The sequence below is a fragment of the Rhamphochromis sp. 'chilingali' genome (assembly GCF_963969265.1).
Source record: "Rhamphochromis sp. 'chilingali' genome assembly, chromosome: 18".
Lineage (NCBI taxonomy): Eukaryota > Metazoa > Chordata > Actinopteri > Cichliformes > Cichlidae > Rhamphochromis > Rhamphochromis sp. 'chilingali'.
Window position 1 is genome coordinate 13,357,601 of NC_137945.1, and position 21,078 is coordinate 13,378,678.

Sequence of the window (21,078 nt, forward strand, 5' to 3'; positions counted from 1 at the left end):
AAAGAATTCCTGCCGAGCCCCGACCAGACAGGGATTCAGGAATGCCACAGGAGGCTCCCATGATCTCAGCCCATGACCTGTTCCCAAAACAACAACGAGCACAAAAATGTGAAAAATCCTTCAAAGGAAGCAGGGGGCGAACAATGGAGGAAGCCCTCAGCGTAAACAGGTAGGCCCGAAGCCTGCATGCCCCTCATTCCAGCCCTTCACTGCAGAGAGATAAGAGACAAGCATAGGCTGAAACGGAGAGCGAGGGTTAAAAACAGTCTGGTTACACTGATAGAGCAGTGCGGATCCCGCCAAACACGCACGAATCGGACTGAAAATAGTCTTGAGCCGAAGCTCTGCACTTAACGGAGCGCGGCAGGTAATAGCAACAGTTCTCTGAAGCTCCATTTGTCACATAACCTTCCACGTCACAGTCAGAACAAACCAGCTGGTGACATGAATACTGTTGTTTTTCCTTCACGTGAAATCACAGGCTGCCATGACGAAGACATCTGTCTCTGCGTTCCGGGTGTATTGCCACCCTTTGCCATGCTCTATATTTAAAGCCCGTGCGCCTATACTGCAACTAATTGGCGCCAAGTTAGATTCAAACCTATGCTGTTAATGGGAAAAAATGTGGGATATGTTTTGGCCCTTGTCCCCTTTCTATATTTGGCCCAGCGTCTCTCGTGCAGCTGTTCCTCCAGATCTGTCTCCCCGTGTTTCCATCAAACACCTCTCTTCAGTCTGCCTATATTGCCTCAATTCAAGAGCCTCTGCCAGCCTCCATCAGGCCCTGCTACACAGAAAATAATAATAGTTTTCCTCTGATGTTGAGCCACATTTGGGCTTTGTGTTATGACTTAAAATAAAATGCGATGCTCTCTGTTTAGCCTTTGTAAGTTGTGGAACTCCTGCCGGCACTGCAGCTGTCAGAAATTCAATTAACAATGATACAGCTGCACTCTAACCAGAAACATTCGCTCCAAATTAAAGTCGTGCAACCGAACCCGCAACTATGACCTCTTTTAACTTTTCTTGCATCCATGCGGGCGCGCTATTCCTACAGAAGTTTTAAACATGTGTGACAAAGTTGATGAATTCCATTTTCCTCCTCTTGGCGTCGATTGGTTTAACTAAAAAAATGTGGCTTGGCAGACGTTTACAGAAAAATGTGCTTACTATTCAAAATTCCATTCAAGCCGCATGATGTTATATCTATTTTCCCCCTCCCAACTTCCAGTGGAATTCCCAGATTTTGAATGAATCCGTGCCAAACAGGACTCGTAAGGTCACACCACCGCCCGTCCCGACCCCTCCGAAACCCCTCGCACAGCAGTCAGAGGTCCCCACCCCATCCATTTTGAGCACTCCCTATCAGCTGTGCCAAGCTTTTAATCTGCCTGGTGACATCCCAGTGTTTCCTGCATAGGACAGAGGGAGAGATAAGCACACTCTTCGGTGCGGTAAATCACTCCGCACCCCCCTCGTTCACTGATATCACCATTATTCAATTAGGTTGTACTCAAACTCACCAACATTCTTGGTAATTACAGTAAAAAGCTTGCAGGGTGTGCACGATAATTTCATGGCTGGAATCTTTTTCTTTCCTTTCAACAGCATCACCTTTAATTATAAAAACAAACAAAAATCCTATTTAGCGGTAACTACGCATTTTTTTTAACATACTGCTTTTCTGTAAGAAATCAAAAGCACAGGTTGTTTCTATTAACTGAAAATGTGCATTTTTATATTACAGTTCATCATAATTCTACTTTCCTTTTATTGTGACAAGAAAGCAGAAATCTTTGTCTTGTTATATCTTCCAGTTTTTCATCAGTGTGGTTTGAAATCATGACCAGTGGAAAACTGACTTAATGCAAAGCATCTCTATCTCTCATGTAAACCTCATCTTATTATTCAAAAGGCCAATAACAGTTAATAAGGCTGATATGGGCGTGTACTGGTGCTATGCAACAGCCTATCTTGTTAACTGTTAAACTAGGGGATTAGCTCTTTGGATTAGCATTAGCCTTATAGCTCACTGGACACTATATTAGGTACATCTTTGCAGTGAACTCACTGTCATGTTCAAGAAACCTGGAAGCACCCATCAGAGGATGGGCGCACTGTTGAGATAAAGGGACGGACACGATCAGCAACAGTGTTCAGGTAGGCTTTGGCATTTAAATGATGCTTGGCTGGCATTAAGGACCCCAAAGTGTGCCAAGAAATATCTCCCATACCATTGTATCACCACCACCAGCCTAAACCACTGACAAAAGGCAGGATGTATCCTGCTGTTTACACCCAATTCGGACCATCCACATGATGCAGTAGAAACTGAGATAGATCAGACCAGAAAATGTTTCCTGTTATTAGCTGACAGGAGTGATGAGGTCTTCTGCTGCTTCAAGGTTTGATGTGCTCCATGTCCAAAGATGCCCTTCTGCATGCTTGGTTGTAACAAGTGGCTATCTGAGTTACTGTTGCCTCCCTGTGAGCTCAAAGCAGTCTAACCATTCGCCTCTAATCTGACATCAACAAGGCATTTTCATCCAGAGAACTGCCGCTCACTGGATATTTTTGGGTTTTCAACCCATTCTCTGTAAACCGTGAAGCTGGTGGTGCGAGAAAATCCCGGTACATCTCGGCTGATACTCAGACCAGCCTGTCTGGCACCAACAACCATTTCACATTCAAAATCACCTAAATTATCTTTCTTCCCTATTCTGATGCTCAGTTTGAACTTCAGAAGTTCGTCTTAAGCATGTCTAAATGCCTAAATACACTGAGTTGCTGCCATGTGATCAGCTGATTAATCTATTGGACTATTTCCATAAATGAAACAGTTGTACCTAATGAAGTGTCCAGTGGGTGCACATTACTTGAATGGGGAAATTTACGTACACTGGTTCAGCACATAAATAGCTCAGACTTTATCTTTCATCTGAGCAGCAGAGTGTAAATATAACTATATAAACAAAGTTTCTTTCCAGTATTACAAAGAGGGAGCCAGTGTGAAGGGAAAAAGTATTAAATAAGGAAATAAAGACAATATACAATGGCGGATAAGAAAATGTTCAGTGGACAGTGTCTTTGCAGTGTCCCCAGATTGTGAGGCTACACTATATCAGCATCCAAGCCTTTCAACAGAAATATAAACACTGATATGCACAGAATGTGGACTATTATTCCCCGGAGGACAGTGGCAGGCAGGGTCCTCCTCACCAAAGGGCTCAGTGCCGCATGGCTATTAGCTTTGGAGGGCCCGGGCTGAGGGCCAGTCCGCTGACGGGACACCCTGGCTACACACGACCCAGATAGCAGCCCAGGGTGAGGAGTGATTTATCCGTCTGTGCTCGCATCGGACAACCTTCCTCTGATTAAGGGTCAGTCACTGAGCGGCAGGGCTGAGTGGAGAGGGCGAGACAGGCGGCCTCCCTGTTTGAGACACTGGCATCCTGACCGCCACTCAAATGGAGTTTCCAGACGCTGCGAGCGGCACATGTACTGCACGCCTACAATAGACACACGCGCACTTATGCACATTATTACCAGCGGGCATATACACAGGAATGTGCACGTAGTCATTATTTCTACTCTTTTATGCATGACTTACACACACTTTAACCCACACACACACACACACCAAAGCCAAGATAAAGACTTATTGAGTTGGCCTTGACTTTCTCTGAACCTGACAACAAAAGGATGTGGTGAATCCAAGTCGCCCACTGTTTGACTTGTCTCTGTGGACTGTTAAAGATCAGTGCTCCTGATGTTCAGGGTTCACAAACAGGTTACCGCCTCAATCAATTTCAGCCGAGATCGTGTCTATTGTGTGCGTGTGAGAGAAAAATGACCCAAAATACTTTTTCATGCACTCATTGTTTCTTGAAATCAGCTCTTGCCTTCACTTGGGGATTATTTTAATATTTGTATTTGTATGAGGTTTTTCTCTCTTAAGCTCTTGTATGAAAGCAGTAAATTGGGTGCTAATTGGAAACATTATTTCATCTGTATATCTTTAAATCTAAGCAACTTAAGTAGGCCCATCTTCCTCTATACAGTTGGGTTGTTCTGCATTGCTATTGACAGTTTCCCTTTTCTATGTTGTGGTTGTTGTGGGTCCTTTCACCCTGAATACTTGTAAATAAGCAGCTGTTGAGCAGAATTTGGTTAACTCATATTTAAATCACACACTGTACTTCTGCTTGAGCGTGAAACTCAACTTCTCTTTTCATTTCAGCTGCTGAATGGTGAACTGAAAGAAATTACAGGCTTGTTCTCATAGTCAGAATTTCCAAAAGAACAAGGCGTGCCATCGGTTTGTCCTCTCTGACAGTCAGGCTGGTTTAAAATGCTCTGTCTTATTGTGGAGTTTAGTCAATCTAAACACATAAATCTGAGCTAACAGATTTTCTTTTTAATGATCAGTGGTCTTTTTTATCTGAACGTGCAGCAGACATTTTCACACAACAAATAGGCAGATAACAGTTGCCAGAGGAAACTCTAAATGATTATCACTGCAGTTTGAAACTTGAAACAATACACTATACAACAATCCTCTGCTTTTCCATATGTTTACAGCCGCAGCCCCCCATCTGATTTTTACAATCTTCCCAATGCTCAAGGAAACAGGACAAAACCAGGAAATGGTGATGTCAGATATAGAAATTATGCAATATTCAAAAGGCTTTGCTCCACATTTCCATCAACTATTTGCTCAGACCAGCACATCCAGATGGCCCGAGCTGTTTGTAGCACTAAATAAAGAGTGTGATGCCATGTATGCAGTCAGGGATCCCTATTAATTCCTCCTTTTAGCTGTACAAAACATGGTGTGGCCAGCACAGTATGTCATGAGGTAGTAAATAGAAGCAGCCTGGACATGTGTGCACACAAACACACACACGTACATCGCTGCATGTTTCTGAGTTGCTATAAAAAGCTAATTATGATCACTCGATAAGACCTCTGTAACAAAAAAGATGAATAATGATTAATCAGGTAAGACTTCTCAAATAATTACTGACTCTAGTATGATCAGAAATTAAAATGTTTTATATTTAATGCAGAATAATTTTATTGTGCAAGTCGTTAAATCTATACTTTCAGAACACAGGAAACAGACAACATTGCATTTAATGTAACACAATACAATGTGAAGATTTTATCAGATGTCCTCATCATGCCTTTCAGACAGTCAAACTGACCAGCTAACTGAATAAATAATTAAATACAAAATGCCGTTTTTAAATGGTGATTTTATTTATTAAAGGAAGAAAATGATTCCCAAATTTATCTGGCCCTGTTTTTCACTTCACTGTGGGGGAATTTTGCGTGTAATTCAGCCACACTGGAGGGTTTTCCAGCATGAACAGCCTGTTTAAGGTTGTACCAAAGCATCCCAATCTGATTTAAGTCCAGACTTTGACTGGGCCACACTGAAACCTTTTTTTTTTATTACATTTTTTGTGTGTGCGTGTGTATGATTGAGAAGTGGACTTGCTGGTATGTTCATAACCAAAGTGTGCTTGAGCTTCGAGTCCTGAACTTCTTCTTCAGCATTTTCTGGGAATAAGCAGAATTCATGAAGCAGCAAAGCAGTCCCAGACCATTACCTTACCACCACTATGTCTGACTGTTGGCTTGATGTTCTTTTTATGAAATGCTCTGTTAGTTTTACACCAGATGTAACGGGACTCAAACCTTCCAAAAAAAATGTGTTTTTGTCTCATCAGGTCACAGAATATTTTCCTAAAAGTCTTGCGGATCATCCAGATGTTTTCTGGTAAATGTGAGATGAGTCATGCCATTTCCCCCCAGTCTCTTTCTGATTGTCGAATCATGAACTCTGACCTTAACTGAAGCAAGAGAGGCCTGCAGGTCTTTAGATGTTGCTCTGAGGTCTTTTGGGACCTCCTGGATGAGTCGGTGATGTGCCACGATGTGTTGGTTTTTGAATCTTTTAGCCTGCTTCACTTTGTCAGACAGGGTCTACTTAAGTGATTTCTTGATTCATGATTGGGATTTTACTTTTTCACATAAGATCAGGTAGCTATAGATAGCGTTTTTCTCCATTAATAACTGAATTTTGTATTTTCGCTTGTTATATTTGGTTAAAATTTGCTTGATGATCTGAAACATAAAATATGGACAAGTATGCAAATAACAAAGAAATCAGGAGGGGGGCACATATGCAGACTCACTAAAGCCATTTGTCTAACATCATGCTGCCTTTTTTTAATTTTTATTTTCAGAGTCTATTTTTTTCTTTTTAAAATATGGGGTGGGCAGGTAGGCTGAGATGTCCAGGTTCTGGTCCTTGTGTTTTAAAGATTTTAAAATAATGTATTTTTATGAATATATTATTTATTATATTATATTATATTATATTATATTATATTATATTATATTATATTATATTATTGTTTGTTTAGCATGCATAAAAAAATCTATTTTAAAAATCAGCACATTATCTGTATATTAAAAATTACACTATAATCAAAACATTCAAGTAACCTTTGTGTCTTCATGAATTTAAAATATTTGCTGTAACTTAAAATTTATGTGCAGCAAAACATTTTAGCGTGTGATCGTGTGCATGCTAGATATCGTAGTTATGTAATTATAATTTTTGTTGTCACGTTTATTTTGACTCGTGGTGTTAAAATAAGTTATTTCAATGGTGTGTTGCAAGAAATGCTGAAAGCAAAAGCAGAGCTGGAGCTTAACATACCAGGCCGTGCATCATCACTGCAGGGCTTCTGTCCGGGATTACCCAGCTATCCCACCTCACCTGCATCCACTGCAGGCTCACGTGCTCCCAACTAACCACACACTATGCTTTTTCCCACGCACTCTGCGGTAATCTCACACTGACTGGCTAAATTATCAGCCTTTTACTTTACAACAGGGGTCTCAAACTTAAATGTGCTGTGGACCACTGCTGGCACTGTCATCTTATGTGAGGGCCACTTTAGTCTTTAAGTAGTACAAAAACAAACAAACAAGAAAACACCCACAAACATGTCCAAAACTGTAGTGTTTTGTTTGTTTTTTGAAAATTTAAAACATTGTATGAAAAGGCAAAACTGAAAACATGAACACAATTTTTTTCTAACTGAAGCCTTTCACTGAACTACCAAATAAACAAACTGGTGCTCTCTCTTCCAGGCCAGACATGTGGCAGCACTTCTGCTATAATTTTGTTCATATTTAACAAAATAAAAATGCAGACATAACTATACACATTAGCTTTTGACTGCTAGTGAAACTTGTTTTCTTTACAAATAACTGACTGAACTAACACAGCCAATCCCTCAACACGTTTGTGCTCTCTGCACATACTGCCCTTATATTAAATGCTTTAGAACTTATTTTAAAATTGCACTCAACAACAAACAAATCCTTCCTAACACAAAAAGTAACTGCATTATATTTATTCCCGTTAATACACAGGCCAAGTAGGGATGACGTGGGCCACAAGTGGCCCCCGGGCCACAAGTTGAGACCCCTGCTTTACAATGTTCTGCATTTACAACAATGTTAACAGAGAAATCGCTAAATGTTTAATTTTTTCACGAGTTACAACATTTTTGATCAGGTATACTGTGCAGTTAAACTTACTGTTTAAAGTACATCAGATACATTTAAAGAGACAGGATAAATTAAAAGAAAAACGGCATTATTTAGCCCTAGCGTTAAGAGCTTTGGAAATTGTGATCAACTTTATCCTATGAAACACTTCTATCCGGATAGGAGTGGTTTATTCCAGGATGACCGCTTACATGAGTCACAGAGGGTCACTGAGTGTTTTGATGGATATAAAAAAGTTATGTGAATCATATGCTTTGGTATCTACTATCACCAGTTACATTCTTATGGGACGACCAATACCATCATTCAGGCCTTACATGGGTAAATGTCTTTTGAAGGAATGGTGTTTTTTTTAAAAAAATATTACATATATGTTTAGTAACAATCAGTATAAATGCAAGATAAGTATTTTGAAGTATTTTGTTATATAGTATATAACAAAAAAACTTTCCCCACTATATATACAGCGTCTTTATATAGTATTTTAATCAATATGCCAATGTGTTTTACATTTATTTTTAGTTTACATACATACAGTGTTATACCTGCCTAATTACATCACAACATTAATATTAAACTTTAATCATATAATGTTATCTTAGATGTTTTTGTGCTTGGATATTGAACTTGCCACATTATTGTAAGAGTATGTGTTTTAAAGACACACACTTGGTAAAGGCTGAACAGTGAGCTTCACGTAGCCCAGCACTCAGCTGACCCCTGGTGGCTACAACCAACAACACAGATGGCTTCTTTACAGCCTCCAGAAAACGCCAACCACTCTCTAACAGCATTCAAATATTAAAAACCTGTTGAATTTTAAAAAAGATTTTAAATACCAAAATATGTTAAAATATATGAACGCAGCACATCGTCACTAACAGATGGGGCCTGCTGTGGAGGAGACAGGGCCTTCAGGTGGAGGAATGAGCTCCTGAGGAACTGGAAGTGGGCTGTTTGCTATTTCAGTGGAAATGTGTTTGATGTTTGTTTGAAGTTCATAATCCAATATCACTAGCGCAAATACGCTTCCTGTGTAAGAGACAACCTTCAGACTCACAGTGTTATTGAAAGAAAAACACCAAACAATGTCTAGACAATGTTGTGCTGCAGTTTATTAAAATGTTTATCTCAAAATATGATATCAAAACTTTTTTCCAAAAGTTTCCCAAGGCCTCACTTGAGACGTTAGGTCTTTATAATGAAAACTATTGGAAAGCCATCAAAAATAATTACCTAATTTAGCAGGCTGCCTTATTCTGAATGCAGTATTTTTATTTCATATCGAGAGGTTAGCATTAAAACTGTCCTGTAATCACTTATCAAACTGAAACAACTGATTAAAAGAGATACTGAGCTCAAGTTTCAGTTTTCTAGGAAGGTAAAGTTGACTTGAATGTGGGTAAAATCTAAGATAAATGCACAAACAACAAAAACATCTCATAAATTGTACAACACCCCAGTTTCAGCAGCTCAGACATACACTCAAAGACACACTCATTCACACACAAAAACAATGCGACAACAAAGGCAGGTGACCTGGGTCATGACACTCTGCCCTCTCCTCCCTTTATTTAGACTATATTTTTATGTATTTTTATTTTTTAGGAAGTCCTACCGGTGATTCCCAAAATGGGTCCAGTGGTGTGAATTTCACAGAGCATGGTTTCCTCTCGGATAGAGGATGTTCCCAGCCAATCTTTCATGGATGGAGCAAACAGAAGTCATCGGAACGAGGAAGTGGGGACAGGTGCTCTCTGAAGATTCAATGATTGAAAGAAAGAAAGAAAAAAACAGAGCTACAGACAATGACCCACGTTTATCTTGAGCTGCAGTATTTTGGATGTTATTAAATCAGTTTGTTGTAGGATCTGAAAGATTCATGTCACTGTTTATTTCAGTTTCTTTTAGCTGTTTACTCAATTTTTACTCAAGTGTCTTTTCATACTCACAATCCATGACCTAGCTTCTGTTGGTTTTAACTATAAATCAGTTACTTAACCTATTTCATCAGTTTTTCTTTATTTACTTATTTACTTCTTCATTGTCTTTTAGCTATCTGCTTAAACTGTTTAGCTAAGGCCTAACTATTATTAATCCTTAGCTAAGTTATTTTTAAACCATTTCTGTTGTTTTTAGCTAAGGGCTAATTTCTTATATTTAAGTAAGTATTTCTGCTGTTAGGTTTGCTATTTCATCTGCAACTGAAAGTTTTTGTATTTTTTCAGGTTTTTCTTTCAGAAATTATTATTTATTTCAGCAGTTTTTAGATTCTGTTTCAAACATTTAGTCCTCATTTTTCGGTTACTTTTCCTGAACTATTAATCTGCATTTACATAGCCTGCTGCTTTTAATTATATTTCATTAAATGTTGTACTTTATGATTACCTTTTGCTAATTGTTTCAGTCACTTGTTAATTGCCATAAGCTAGCAATTACATTAAATGTTTTTTAAAAAATCTGTTTTACCATAAACATGTTAGTTGTAGCTAGCTAATTAAGCTAACCAAATAATTATCTAATTTGTTAGTATTTGTCTGTTAAATACTTTTAGCTATTAAACCACTTAAATTAAGCAAATGATTTCAGTAAATTGTTCACTGAGTACATTTCAGCTACATAACTTTATGATTTTTATCTGGGCTTTTAAGCAAAAACGAATGGCCAAGAAGTGTAAGTTTGCGTATGTCAGTTAACTTGTATTTTATTTTATTGTTTTCAAAGCTTTAAGCTCTTGTAGAGCTACACAGTTTTTTTTAAGTGTTTTTATCTTTTATGGTAAGCACATTGAGTTTACATTTAATGAACTGTACGATATAAATAAGACTGACACTATTTAGCTTTTCCATGACGATATTTTAGGATATCCATTGTATTTTATCTACATTTCATACATTTTTGCCCTTTCAACTTTTCACTTTGCTTTTAAAGTGTATTTGAAATTCATGTTGTAATTTTCCACATTATTTGGATTTTGCATTCACTTCTTCTCAACGCTGGCATCAAATTGAAGTTACTCATTAATGACTAATCATATTACACAATGTTCTTTGTTCATCATTGCTCACTTTCCTTACTTGTTTCTCAAGAAAGGAGCCAGCAGGGAATCCTGTAACAAGAGGACACAAAACTTAAAGAAAGCAAAGTGTGGCTGAACACTCTGCCAACACCTTTTAGCCTCCCAAAGAAAAAACACAGCCGAGAGGAAACTGACTGCTGATGTAGTCATCTTATACTCACTACCCGCCTGGACATGAGCTAAAAATTGTCCTGAATGCCACAAGGGGATTCAGACAAAAGAACAGTGAGTGCTGAGCTGATCAGGAGAGGCCTGGAGTTGATTCAGCTCCCTGAGTCAATTCCTGACTGTGAAACAAATGTGCTAGCCAGTTTGAAAAATGTTCTCTGGCACCAAACCACAACTTTATAATCAGCACTATCAGACCTAGCTTCTGTTGGCCTTATCTTACTTATTTCTGCTGCAACACTTTATCATTTCTGCATATTTTTTACTCTCTTTTGAAACACCTTTTTAAGAAACGAACCAAAACAAAACACTTTATGTATGTAGGCCACCTCTGCTTTGAAGCTAGGTTGAGCACCAATACTTTTATACCTGCATGCAGCATCTTCATGTCTCGTAAATATTACTATACTCCTTCTATTGGCCTGTTGGTGTTTGAAATTACATAATGTATGTAATATAAAATGAATGAATGTATTATGCATCACATTTTGTGATTGTTTTAATTTCTCTAAATGTCCAGCTTTTTTTGCACGAAGCAAAAATCATGCAGTTGAACTTTTAACTAATTTATATAAAACAAAACACCTTCCTGTGAAACATGTTAACATTGCCTTGCAACCATGCAATTAAAAAGACTTCAAGTCAGTAATTATTTATCACAGAATACCTGTTCAATTAATTAAATCACAAACAAATTGCTTACATCTGACTTTGTCGTCATAGAGAAAAAAAAGAAAGCTTTTTAGGTCACAGCATTGAGTGGAGATTGACTGTATCTGTGAAACTATATATAGTGGGAACACAACTGGACGATGGTGTGACAGGCAGAGACCATAAAAGCGATCAGGCCTGAGAGGGATAGCATATGCCTGGGATTATGAACAACCAGCCCTGCTTTAGACAAAGGACACACCCTCTCCTGCAGCTGTCTCGCATGCTGTATTTGCAATCTACTATCAATGACTTAATCAGTTTGCAGCCCCTATCTGTCGCTCTCTCTGAAACCCAGACTTTCAATAGTTTGCACACAGAGTTTTGATTTATGTGCGTTACTGCGTCACACTTGTGTTGAAACTGAACCCATTTCAAAGTCAGTTACAGATGTAAAACCATGTTGAAATCTAACCTCGTGTCATATGCATATATGATTTTATTTATTTGTGCGTCATTTTCATGCTGATCAGTCTTCATACAATTGACCGATTAACTGTTTAGAATAGAAAATGCCAGGAAATAGTGAGACTGTACCATTGTGAGTTGTAGCACAAATTGATGTAATCAAATTCCTTGTTTTGTTGGACCAACGTTGAAAAATGTCAGCGAAACACAGCAGATCCTCACGTTATTTTGAGCCACAGTTTCGTTTTTTTCTGTATGAATGGTATTAAGACCTAATAGGACAGTATTTTAGTACACAACTTGAATATAATAACTTTAATTACTTGATTACTTTATTGTTTACAAGCATTTTTAAAAAAGCAGCATCTATTGTTGTCGGTGTTGTACAGCTAAAACAATAAATTCATACAAAACAATGAGAGAGATTTTAAAAATCAAAGCACAAAACGAGAAAACTTCAGTAAAACCACACACGTAAAGTCGTGCCTGGCTTAAAAGCTGATGTGAAGAGTTAGTTCAGGTGTACCTAAAGGCCTGATCTCCTTTATGTTTTTTGGCTCAGCAGACTTCAGGGATCTAGTGGGAGTGTACAAAGTTAAGAGATCAGAGAAGTAAGGAGGCGCCAACCTATGCAATGCCCTAAAAGCAAACAGTGAAATCTTAAAATCAATTCTAAAACTGCCTGGTAGCCAGTGTAAAGAAACCAACATGGGGGATATGCAGTTGTTAAGCACCGAGTCGCAGCGTTTGGGATGATTGACACCTGAATTAAACCTATTACAACAGTCAAATCAAGATCAAATACTTATTTATTTTAGGTGGTTTGTAAGGTCTTAATGAGAACCAATTTGGCAGGTTGTGAAAAGTCTCCTTGGGCAATGCTTATGCTGCAAATGCTGGTAAAATATCAGAAAGTCCAGGTCTTCTGCAGCCTTTTTGCATAAATCTCATTGTATATTTGTATAGTTACTATAAAAGGTATTCTAGTCTATTCTATAAGCTGCTGAAAAAAGTCAAACCAAGCTGCAGTGAAATTGTTTTAAAATAAATACAATGAATGGATTATTTCTCACTATAAATAAGGTATTACCAACCTTAATAAAATAACTTTATGGAAAAAATACTTTTATATAATAGTTGATAAACTATTAGCTTTTTATTTTTTCTTTATAGTAAAATCATATTCGGGACATTCACGTGACATGGCTTTTTATTTGCTCTCCTTGTTACTGAATGGTATAATGTTAAGAGCGAGAACTCAATTAGGGATAAGTGCTTGCACCTGGAGCCAGCTCCTCAGGTGAGCTGTATTATCTATACTGTGCGTTTGCTGTTTATTGAGCATAATCACGCACTGCTGTGGTGACATAATAATATCTGCTAAAACCTCTCGGCGGTCAAATACAGCCGACGGTGCCGGTTTGTTGAATCAAACTGCAGCTGTCTCCTTTGCGGCTACACGAGGCTGTATTTGTCTGTGTGTTTGCGAAAGGCAGCTACCTGAGATGAGATTAGGGCAGTGCCATGATTAAGTGCTGCTGTGTTAATGCAGCCCGTCGTGCTGCTGTAATCTCTGAGTGGCTCCCTGCGCACTGCCTGGCAGCGAAGCCCCAGGACACACGGGTACACAAAAAACCTCACACACACACACACACACACACACACACACACACACACACACACACACACACACACACACACACACACACACACACACACACACACACACACACACTACTGCTGCAGTGGGAACATCATGAAAGCCCTGATTTCCTGAGCTTTGAGCTGTGCTCTCTTTGCTCTGACAGAATTTCTTGCTTTTACCTGAAAACATTTCAGTGCTGCTGCTTGATACAAACATCACTGTTATAAATAGGCTGAAAAACATTAAATAGATGCTCTTCTTTCTTATATGTGGGACAATATGAAAACAACCAGTTGTATAGTATAAAATATTATATTAAGAAATGCATGTTTGTGTTATTGTGGGGTCTACCTCACAATATAAAATGCCTTTGGTGACTGTTGTTGTGATTTGGGGCTATATAAATAAATTTGAACTGAATGGCCTCTTAACACCATAAACTGTATCTAGCTTGTTAAATACAAAAGCAAATAATAATTAAGTCTTTTACATTAGTAAGTAATTACATGTACTTATACAGTGCTTTTCAGGATACCAATCACCACCTGTGTCACATCCAATAAAACCAACAAAACAAAAAACATAAGACCAGAAATAAAATTACAACATCTACATTCTACTGCTGAGAAATTTTACGTTTTTATAAATGTTGTTTTTTTATATAAAAAGCAGAATGTTTTTCAAGCTGTTTTTAAGTGAATTTGATTCAATTATAAATGAAAAAGAAATATAAACAAAAGAAATCAATCAAATAACTGATTAAAAGTTTCCATCATATCTCCAACATGTACATAATTTTATCCAACACCTCCCACATCTGTCTGAATTGTCAGATTTCCTTGTTGAGCTCTTCCTCGTCAATTAGCCCGGGTCAATTATCGTAATGAGATAATATCACGGTTGACGTGGGGGGTCTGCCTCTCCCTAAGTCCGCGCAGGTGACCCCCACCCACTGTGCTGATGCCTCGGGGATCGTGGCCTGAGCCTGTTGTTATGCACCTATTAGCGGTAACGACAGGGAGGATAAACCTGCCACTCAGCTGCAGACTGAATTTAAACACATTCAGAGCCATTACGCTGGATTCTCCTGCACGGCCTGGAGGTAGATACGTCGGGTTTGGGTGACAGAAGGGAAAGCAAAACACGTAGCGAACTGTGGGAAGAGCGTCAGTATTTACCCTGAGCCCAACATCTGTTTCTGCATAAGAGAATACTTAGAACATTCAGAGGGAACAAAGTGTACGAATACATATACACACCTCAGGACCATGTTTCCTCTGAAGTGCTAAAAATGGCTCGTGAGGTCAGGGTGATTGACCCCTGAGAGAAGAACCTCTTCCTTTTAAAATAGGAAAAACCTCTATTTATAAAATGGGACTCTTGCTGTGTTATAAATACATCAAATTACCCTCAAGGTCTGGGTTGATCTCTTAAAGATTTTAGCCCGATAAGTTTGATTCATGTCAAAGCGACAGACGGGCATTAGTGGATAAATATATCATCGCCGTTCGGTATACCCACAGAAATAACGCCTGATGTCACTGCCATGTTATTAAGCATAGCTGGAGGATGGATATTGAAGCGTATACCTAATGCTCTGTTGTTAAACACGCAAAAATAAATGGTCACCATTGTTCAAAAGACGTGTAGTTGTCCACACGTAATTTTAATGGCCCCTACCATTAATCAGAAAAGACTAAATCATTTACAGACAGGATATCCGGAGCATAAACTGCTCTCCCATGCTGCGAAAACAAGGCGCCATGTGTAACACAGGCACTGAGATTGCCTCCACTGTGTCCGGGCCAGGAAGCCGGGTCGCAGCCCTCCGCTGCCCTGCTTCCAGGTGAGCAACCGTTTCTGCTGGGAACGCGTTCAGCTCCGTGTGGAAGTCGGAAAAACAAACAACCACATAATAAGGAATAAGGCTGGGCTGCATAAAAAGGTGAATTTGTGCTATAATATTTTTATAACTAAATATTGACATATTTATGAAATAAAACATACCCCAATATAAAATTAAAATATGAAATCCGATGCATTTCATCAAATGTCATTCTGAATTTAAGAATATAGACAAAATAATACGCGAGAGAACAAGACTATTTGCAAACATTTATTTCTCAAAAGTGCAAAAGTATAAAAAAAACATTCAGTATATACATAAACTTTAAAATAGTGACTGTACAATATTTATCATCACAAAATGACTTCATATCCCTGCGAGAGAGGAAGAGAAAAGTTCAAGCCAGTGTTCCTACTAAAATCCTCAATGGCTTTATTAACTGTTCTTGTACAGTACAAAGCTGGGTTTAAATCTCCTAAACCTCCTGCTTCAGTAAAAAAAACCAAACATTTTTTGTTCAGATTTAGCTACAGAGATTTGAGGTCAGAGCATGTGTCCTTGTTGCAGGGTAACAGGCCGGGCAGGAGGTTAGGAGTTGTTGTAGCTACAGTAATACACAGCTGTGCTGGCGTCTGACAGCACCGATGATATGAGGCTTTCAGGTCCTTGCATGCCTGCCTCGTGTGACCCGTACGGCAAGCCTGTCATGTCCGCACGCGCTGAAGAGGAACTCAAATACTGCTCGAACTCGCTGCGGTCTACCTCACCGATCAGGTCAGAGTGGTGCATCTGCTCCACGCTGTCTGCTGAGTGAGGGTGAGCGTCAGGAGGTGGGGAGAGCTGTCCTGCTCCACCGGGGTGCCGTTTGGTGTGACTGGGATTGCAGTGGTGAGGGTAATACATGGCTAAAGGGTTGGGGCACCCCATGTACGAAGGGGGGAGCTGAGGGGGCTGCTCTTGAGCCGAGGCTGGGTGTCGGTGCACGATGGCGTTGCTGTGGTGGTTGGAGAGGGGGTCCTGGGGCTGAAATTCTGCAGCTTGTGACTGGTAAGAGTATGCAGGCATCATGTGACAATCCTCTTGTGATTGGGGGGGAAAGAACATGGACTCTGACTCCACAGCGTCCAGGGGAGAGGTGTCAGGTGTGGGCAGGCTGTAGGTTTCATAAGAGGGGCCTCCAAGAGCCTGAGCATCACGGTAGTGACTGAGCGGCTGTGGAGGAACCTGGAAGCCGTGCTCATGGTAGCCAATGCCAAGGCTATCCACACCCACCCTGTTCTCCCCGGGCATCAATGAGGCCGTGTGATCTGACACGCCATGGACCAGAAAGCCAGAGTCCAGCCTCTTAATCCTCTTCACCTGCTTCCGCCGCCGGGGCCGGTACTTGTAGTTGGGGTGGTCCTGCATGTGCTGGACCCGCAGCCGCTCTGCCTCTTCCACAAAAGGCTGCTTTTCTGTTATAGGAAGCGATTTCCATGATTTTCCTGCAGGTCAAGAAGAGAGTACACATCAGTGATATGTCAGCAGATATCGTGTGCAGTCTGGTGATGCACACAAAAATAGCCTGTTGCCATTTTAGGGGACTGGGACAGGTTTTTGAGGTTACACCTACAGCCAACTCAGACAAGAGTAACTTTTAAAAACGTCACGTCATCTGCTGGGAAAGGACTATTTACATTTATCTGAGAATAAAATTGACATAACAGTAAAAATGCAATCACGTAAAGACTGAAAATCAGTGGAAAATAAAAGCGTGACTGCACAGATGTGACAAATACAGTTGTTTAGAAAAGTATGAACGCCCTTACCCAGCATTTTGCTCAGCTCTGCGTTGTGCAGGTCCGGGTTTTGCTGCGCCAGTCTCTTGCGCTCATCCTTTGCCCAGACCATAAACGCATTCATGGGCCGTCGGATCCGAGGTTCGCTTTTCCCGCGATTCTGGCTGCCGGAGCTGGACGCGCACGGCTCGTTTTTCACTTTTGTGTCCCCAAGAGGACTGAGAGGGTCGGCCCACTGGCAGTGTCCCATTCCAGGCATCATGACTGACAGCGTACACCTTCCCTGGGTCTGATCGTCGCTGGCGTAACCCGCATCGGGACTACTCATCTCTGTCCAGCTGGGAGGATTGGAGAGAGCCACCGGACAGCTCGCAGAGGCGACAACACACGACAAGTAATAAATTCTTAATAATAAGTTTTTGTTTTTTTTTAACAAATCAAAGAAAAATCAAATGCGCCTTGCTTTCAGAGTGGAATGAAAAATAATTAGTCACATCCATTAGCGTCTCTTAGAAGCCGCATGGACCGAAAGATACCGACTACTCAGCAGTGAGCGTGAATGTCGGTGCGCTATAAACGCAGAAGCAGCCAATCGCCGTGTGGAGGGAGTGCCCACTACTACAAAGGTGTAAAAAAGTTCAGAGCACGCCCACGACCCTTGTTTGGTGTGGTGACATCCTTCAAAGGGGGAGGAGGGGGGAAGCAGCGGTATTTCAAATAGGTGCAGAAAGTCATGTGCAGCTAGATGTTGAATTCTGCAATGAATTTAAACACGTATCCTGCCATTAGTGCAACATTGTCAGACTTTGCATTTGGATTTATGCGTTTGGATTAAAAAGACTTGAAACTAAACAAAAAAACTTTTAAATCCACAATAAACGGAGAGGCAGAGCCACGCGCGCCGGTCGCGTTGTTATTCTCACCTCGCTCTTGCGTCAGACACCAATACCTCATCACCAATCTGTGTATTGGCTCCCAAACTGCGTTAGAGGCTCTTGCAATCTAATGGACTTAATGGCTCCGTCATTAGCAACTTTTACGCGCGGCTGTCTCGATGCAAACTTTCTTTGAGAGCAGCATAATAAGACGCGCTGGACAAAAGACGCCCATTGAAGATTCGAGTCTTCTGAGAGTGAAATGAACAGGGGGGGTGAAATAAACATTAAAACCACAAAGTGTTGTGATACTGGAGCGCTGCAGCTTCTCTCTCAGCACCCCGATGTTCAAAAAGTCAAGTTTCTCCTGCTGTAGACACACCGAGGGTCTGGGCTTCGATGTCAGCAAACAGCTGATTGATTAAACTGAGGTCTCAAAACTCTCTTAATCACATCCCTTCGATCCATCCACTTGAGAACGTGCTTGCTTGGCAGCCTTATTAAAGGGCTTTTTAATTTCATTCCCAGCGATTATACTGCACCCTTTTCAACATCGCAAGGAACTTTTAATCTGCAATATCTCAAATATCACGTCTAATAATTACTTTCATCTCATTAGGTGCTCATTCCTGTCATTTTGCTCTCTATTATACTTTGTATGAGTTTTAAAATTAAAGATAAACCTGATTTTACTATGCAAAGAATATTTTTGCTTTCTATATTTGCCCTTTCCTTGTGACTTGAAGTCTCATACTGAGCTGGAGGTTAAACCTTTGGCAAGCTTCTCTTCGGATATGGAGATGACATCAGCCAGTAGTCAAATATAAACTTTATAAACTCGCATGACATGCACACACACACACACACACACACACACACACACACACACACACACACACACACACACACACACACACACACACACACACACACACACACACACAGACGCTATTGAATTGTGCAAAAATGTTTTTTTGTTGTTTTTTGGTGCAACCGACTCAGACCTGGGTAATGGTGCAGAGGCAAAGGTTAAAGCAACCTGTTGCACCTGAAATATCCAGACATGGTGTGTTTATCTCTCAGAGAATGAAGCCCATGTTTGTGGTCAGAAATCCAAACATCACCCCCAGGCCACGGGATTTCTTATCAGAGCCAGCAGACCCCAAACTGTCAGCTCCGTCTTTTCTCAGACCATTCCCATCTTGTTGTGGTCTACGGCCTCTCTGACATGTCAAAAGGGGCTGACAGAAATATGACAGATGCTTATGCAACCTTTTCATGCCCCGAGCAGACACCAGTAGTACTCCGGAGCATGCTGGGTGACCCTCTAGGGGTTAGTAGGAGGGTGTTTTGGATGGAGGTCCAGCTGGGAGCTGCATGGGACAGGATCTGGACTATAATACTGTCATCGTCTATTTTACCGCTGATGACCTGATAGGGTTTTCCCCCTCCGTTCCTAAGAGAAAAGAGAAAGAGGGACGCTGTGTGTGTGGTGGTTGCCTGTGTGTCTCTGTGAATGCGTGTGTTGATATGGGCGTGGGGTATGAGTGTGCCCTGACGGCCTCTCTCTCTGTGTGGGAGTGAAAAATCCTGGCTTTTGATGGGAGAAGTCATAAAGTCTGGAGTCGTAGCCACATTTCCTCTACAAGGTGAGGTTCAGAGTCAACCCAGAGGAGGGGAGGTGGTGTTGTCGGTGTTGGGATGGTGGGGGGGGAATGTGGAGGTGACACGCCTCATACCCCCCCCTCCTCCTTCCATTCCTCCCCCAGTCCCTCCACCAAGTCCCCCACCCCGTGCCTGGGGAGTCTGGGGCTGGGTGGGGGCCAGGGCTCTCGACGCCAGCCTCTGGACTCTGCGCTCAGGGAGAGGTCACTTGGCTTGCTTACACAATGGCATTATCTCAGTTCCAGCCTCGGCTACTGCAGCGGTGAGCACTTCCTGTCCCTCTGCAAGCACTTCCTGTCCTTGGCGTAGCAGCACAAACTGTCCGCCTTCCAAGTGAGTTCTGAAACGCAGTTGAGCTGCTGGTCGCCAGTCTTGCTGTATAAATGTCTGTGGGTGGCTTTCTTGGGAATTGCACAATGTGTTTGCTGGCTCCTTTGTGCTGAGCGGCGAGGCAGGAGTGTTAGTTTAAATCACAGGAACGGAAGGTATATATATGTTAGCACTCCACGCTGATCCCCTGAGCCGCTGGAGCTGCACAGGCCACAAAGTTTAAACAATGCTCTGGTAATTAGCAGCAAGTGTTCTAGATATTCTGCCCTATCCTTATAAAGAATATGGCCATAAATGGGTGAGTGGACTGGAAAACTACATCAACTGATTGACAATGGTTTTGAAACCTGCTTAACACACATATTGCACAAAATGTGCCAAACATTGACTACTTTAAGCTCTTCAAATGTGAAAAATGTCTGCCTACAAGAAAGTTTATAAAGAAAGAAAAAACAGCTTTGTCCGGGTTCTGCCTATTACACTAATGGGATGAATACAATTAAATCATTCATTTATGATGCCTAAGAACATAGACATATATATATGGCTTGTCATCCATTGTTGCATATGTAAACTTAAACTTGCATTAACTTAAAAAAAAACAAAAAAACATTTTTAGCAAATAAAGGCAAAAAGCTGTAAAAAAAAGAAGGACATATTGCCTCCGTATAAAACCACATTACCACTTAATTAACTTAACTTAACTTAACCAATTATATAGATAGATAGTTACATAGAGGGCAGTTTTACCAGGCAATTCAGATCATTATGCAAACTCTTTTGAATCAGATGTTTTACTTTAAGACATATGCTAGTCTCACACGTCACACATCTCCAGAGTGTACCATATATTAAGTCTGACCTCAAAATACAGATGATCTTCTCCGCCTTACCTGTATACCCCTGTGTGGAGCTGCTTCTTAGGGTCTGTTTCAGAGTCACCACAGCTGTATGTTTAGCATATGTATTAGCAGCATGCT

General features: G+C 40.6%; 1 protein-coding gene across 1 annotated transcript; it reads right to left on the bottom strand.

The window, feature by feature from the left end:
- Positions 1-15,724: 15,724 nt before the first annotated feature.
- sox17 (SRY-box transcription factor 17) lies at positions 15,725-17,785 on the bottom strand. The gene is made up of 2 exons (XM_080865445.1): positions 17,259-17,785; positions 15,725-16,934 (listed from the first exon to the last, which is right to left on the bottom strand). The coding sequence occupies exons 1-2, from the start codon at positions 17,554-17,556 to the stop codon at positions 16,039-16,041; spliced, it is 1,194 nt and encodes a 397-aa protein (XP_080721571.1). The 5' UTR covers positions 17,557-17,785; the 3' UTR covers positions 15,725-16,038.
- Positions 17,786-21,078: the final 3,293 nt, after the last annotated feature.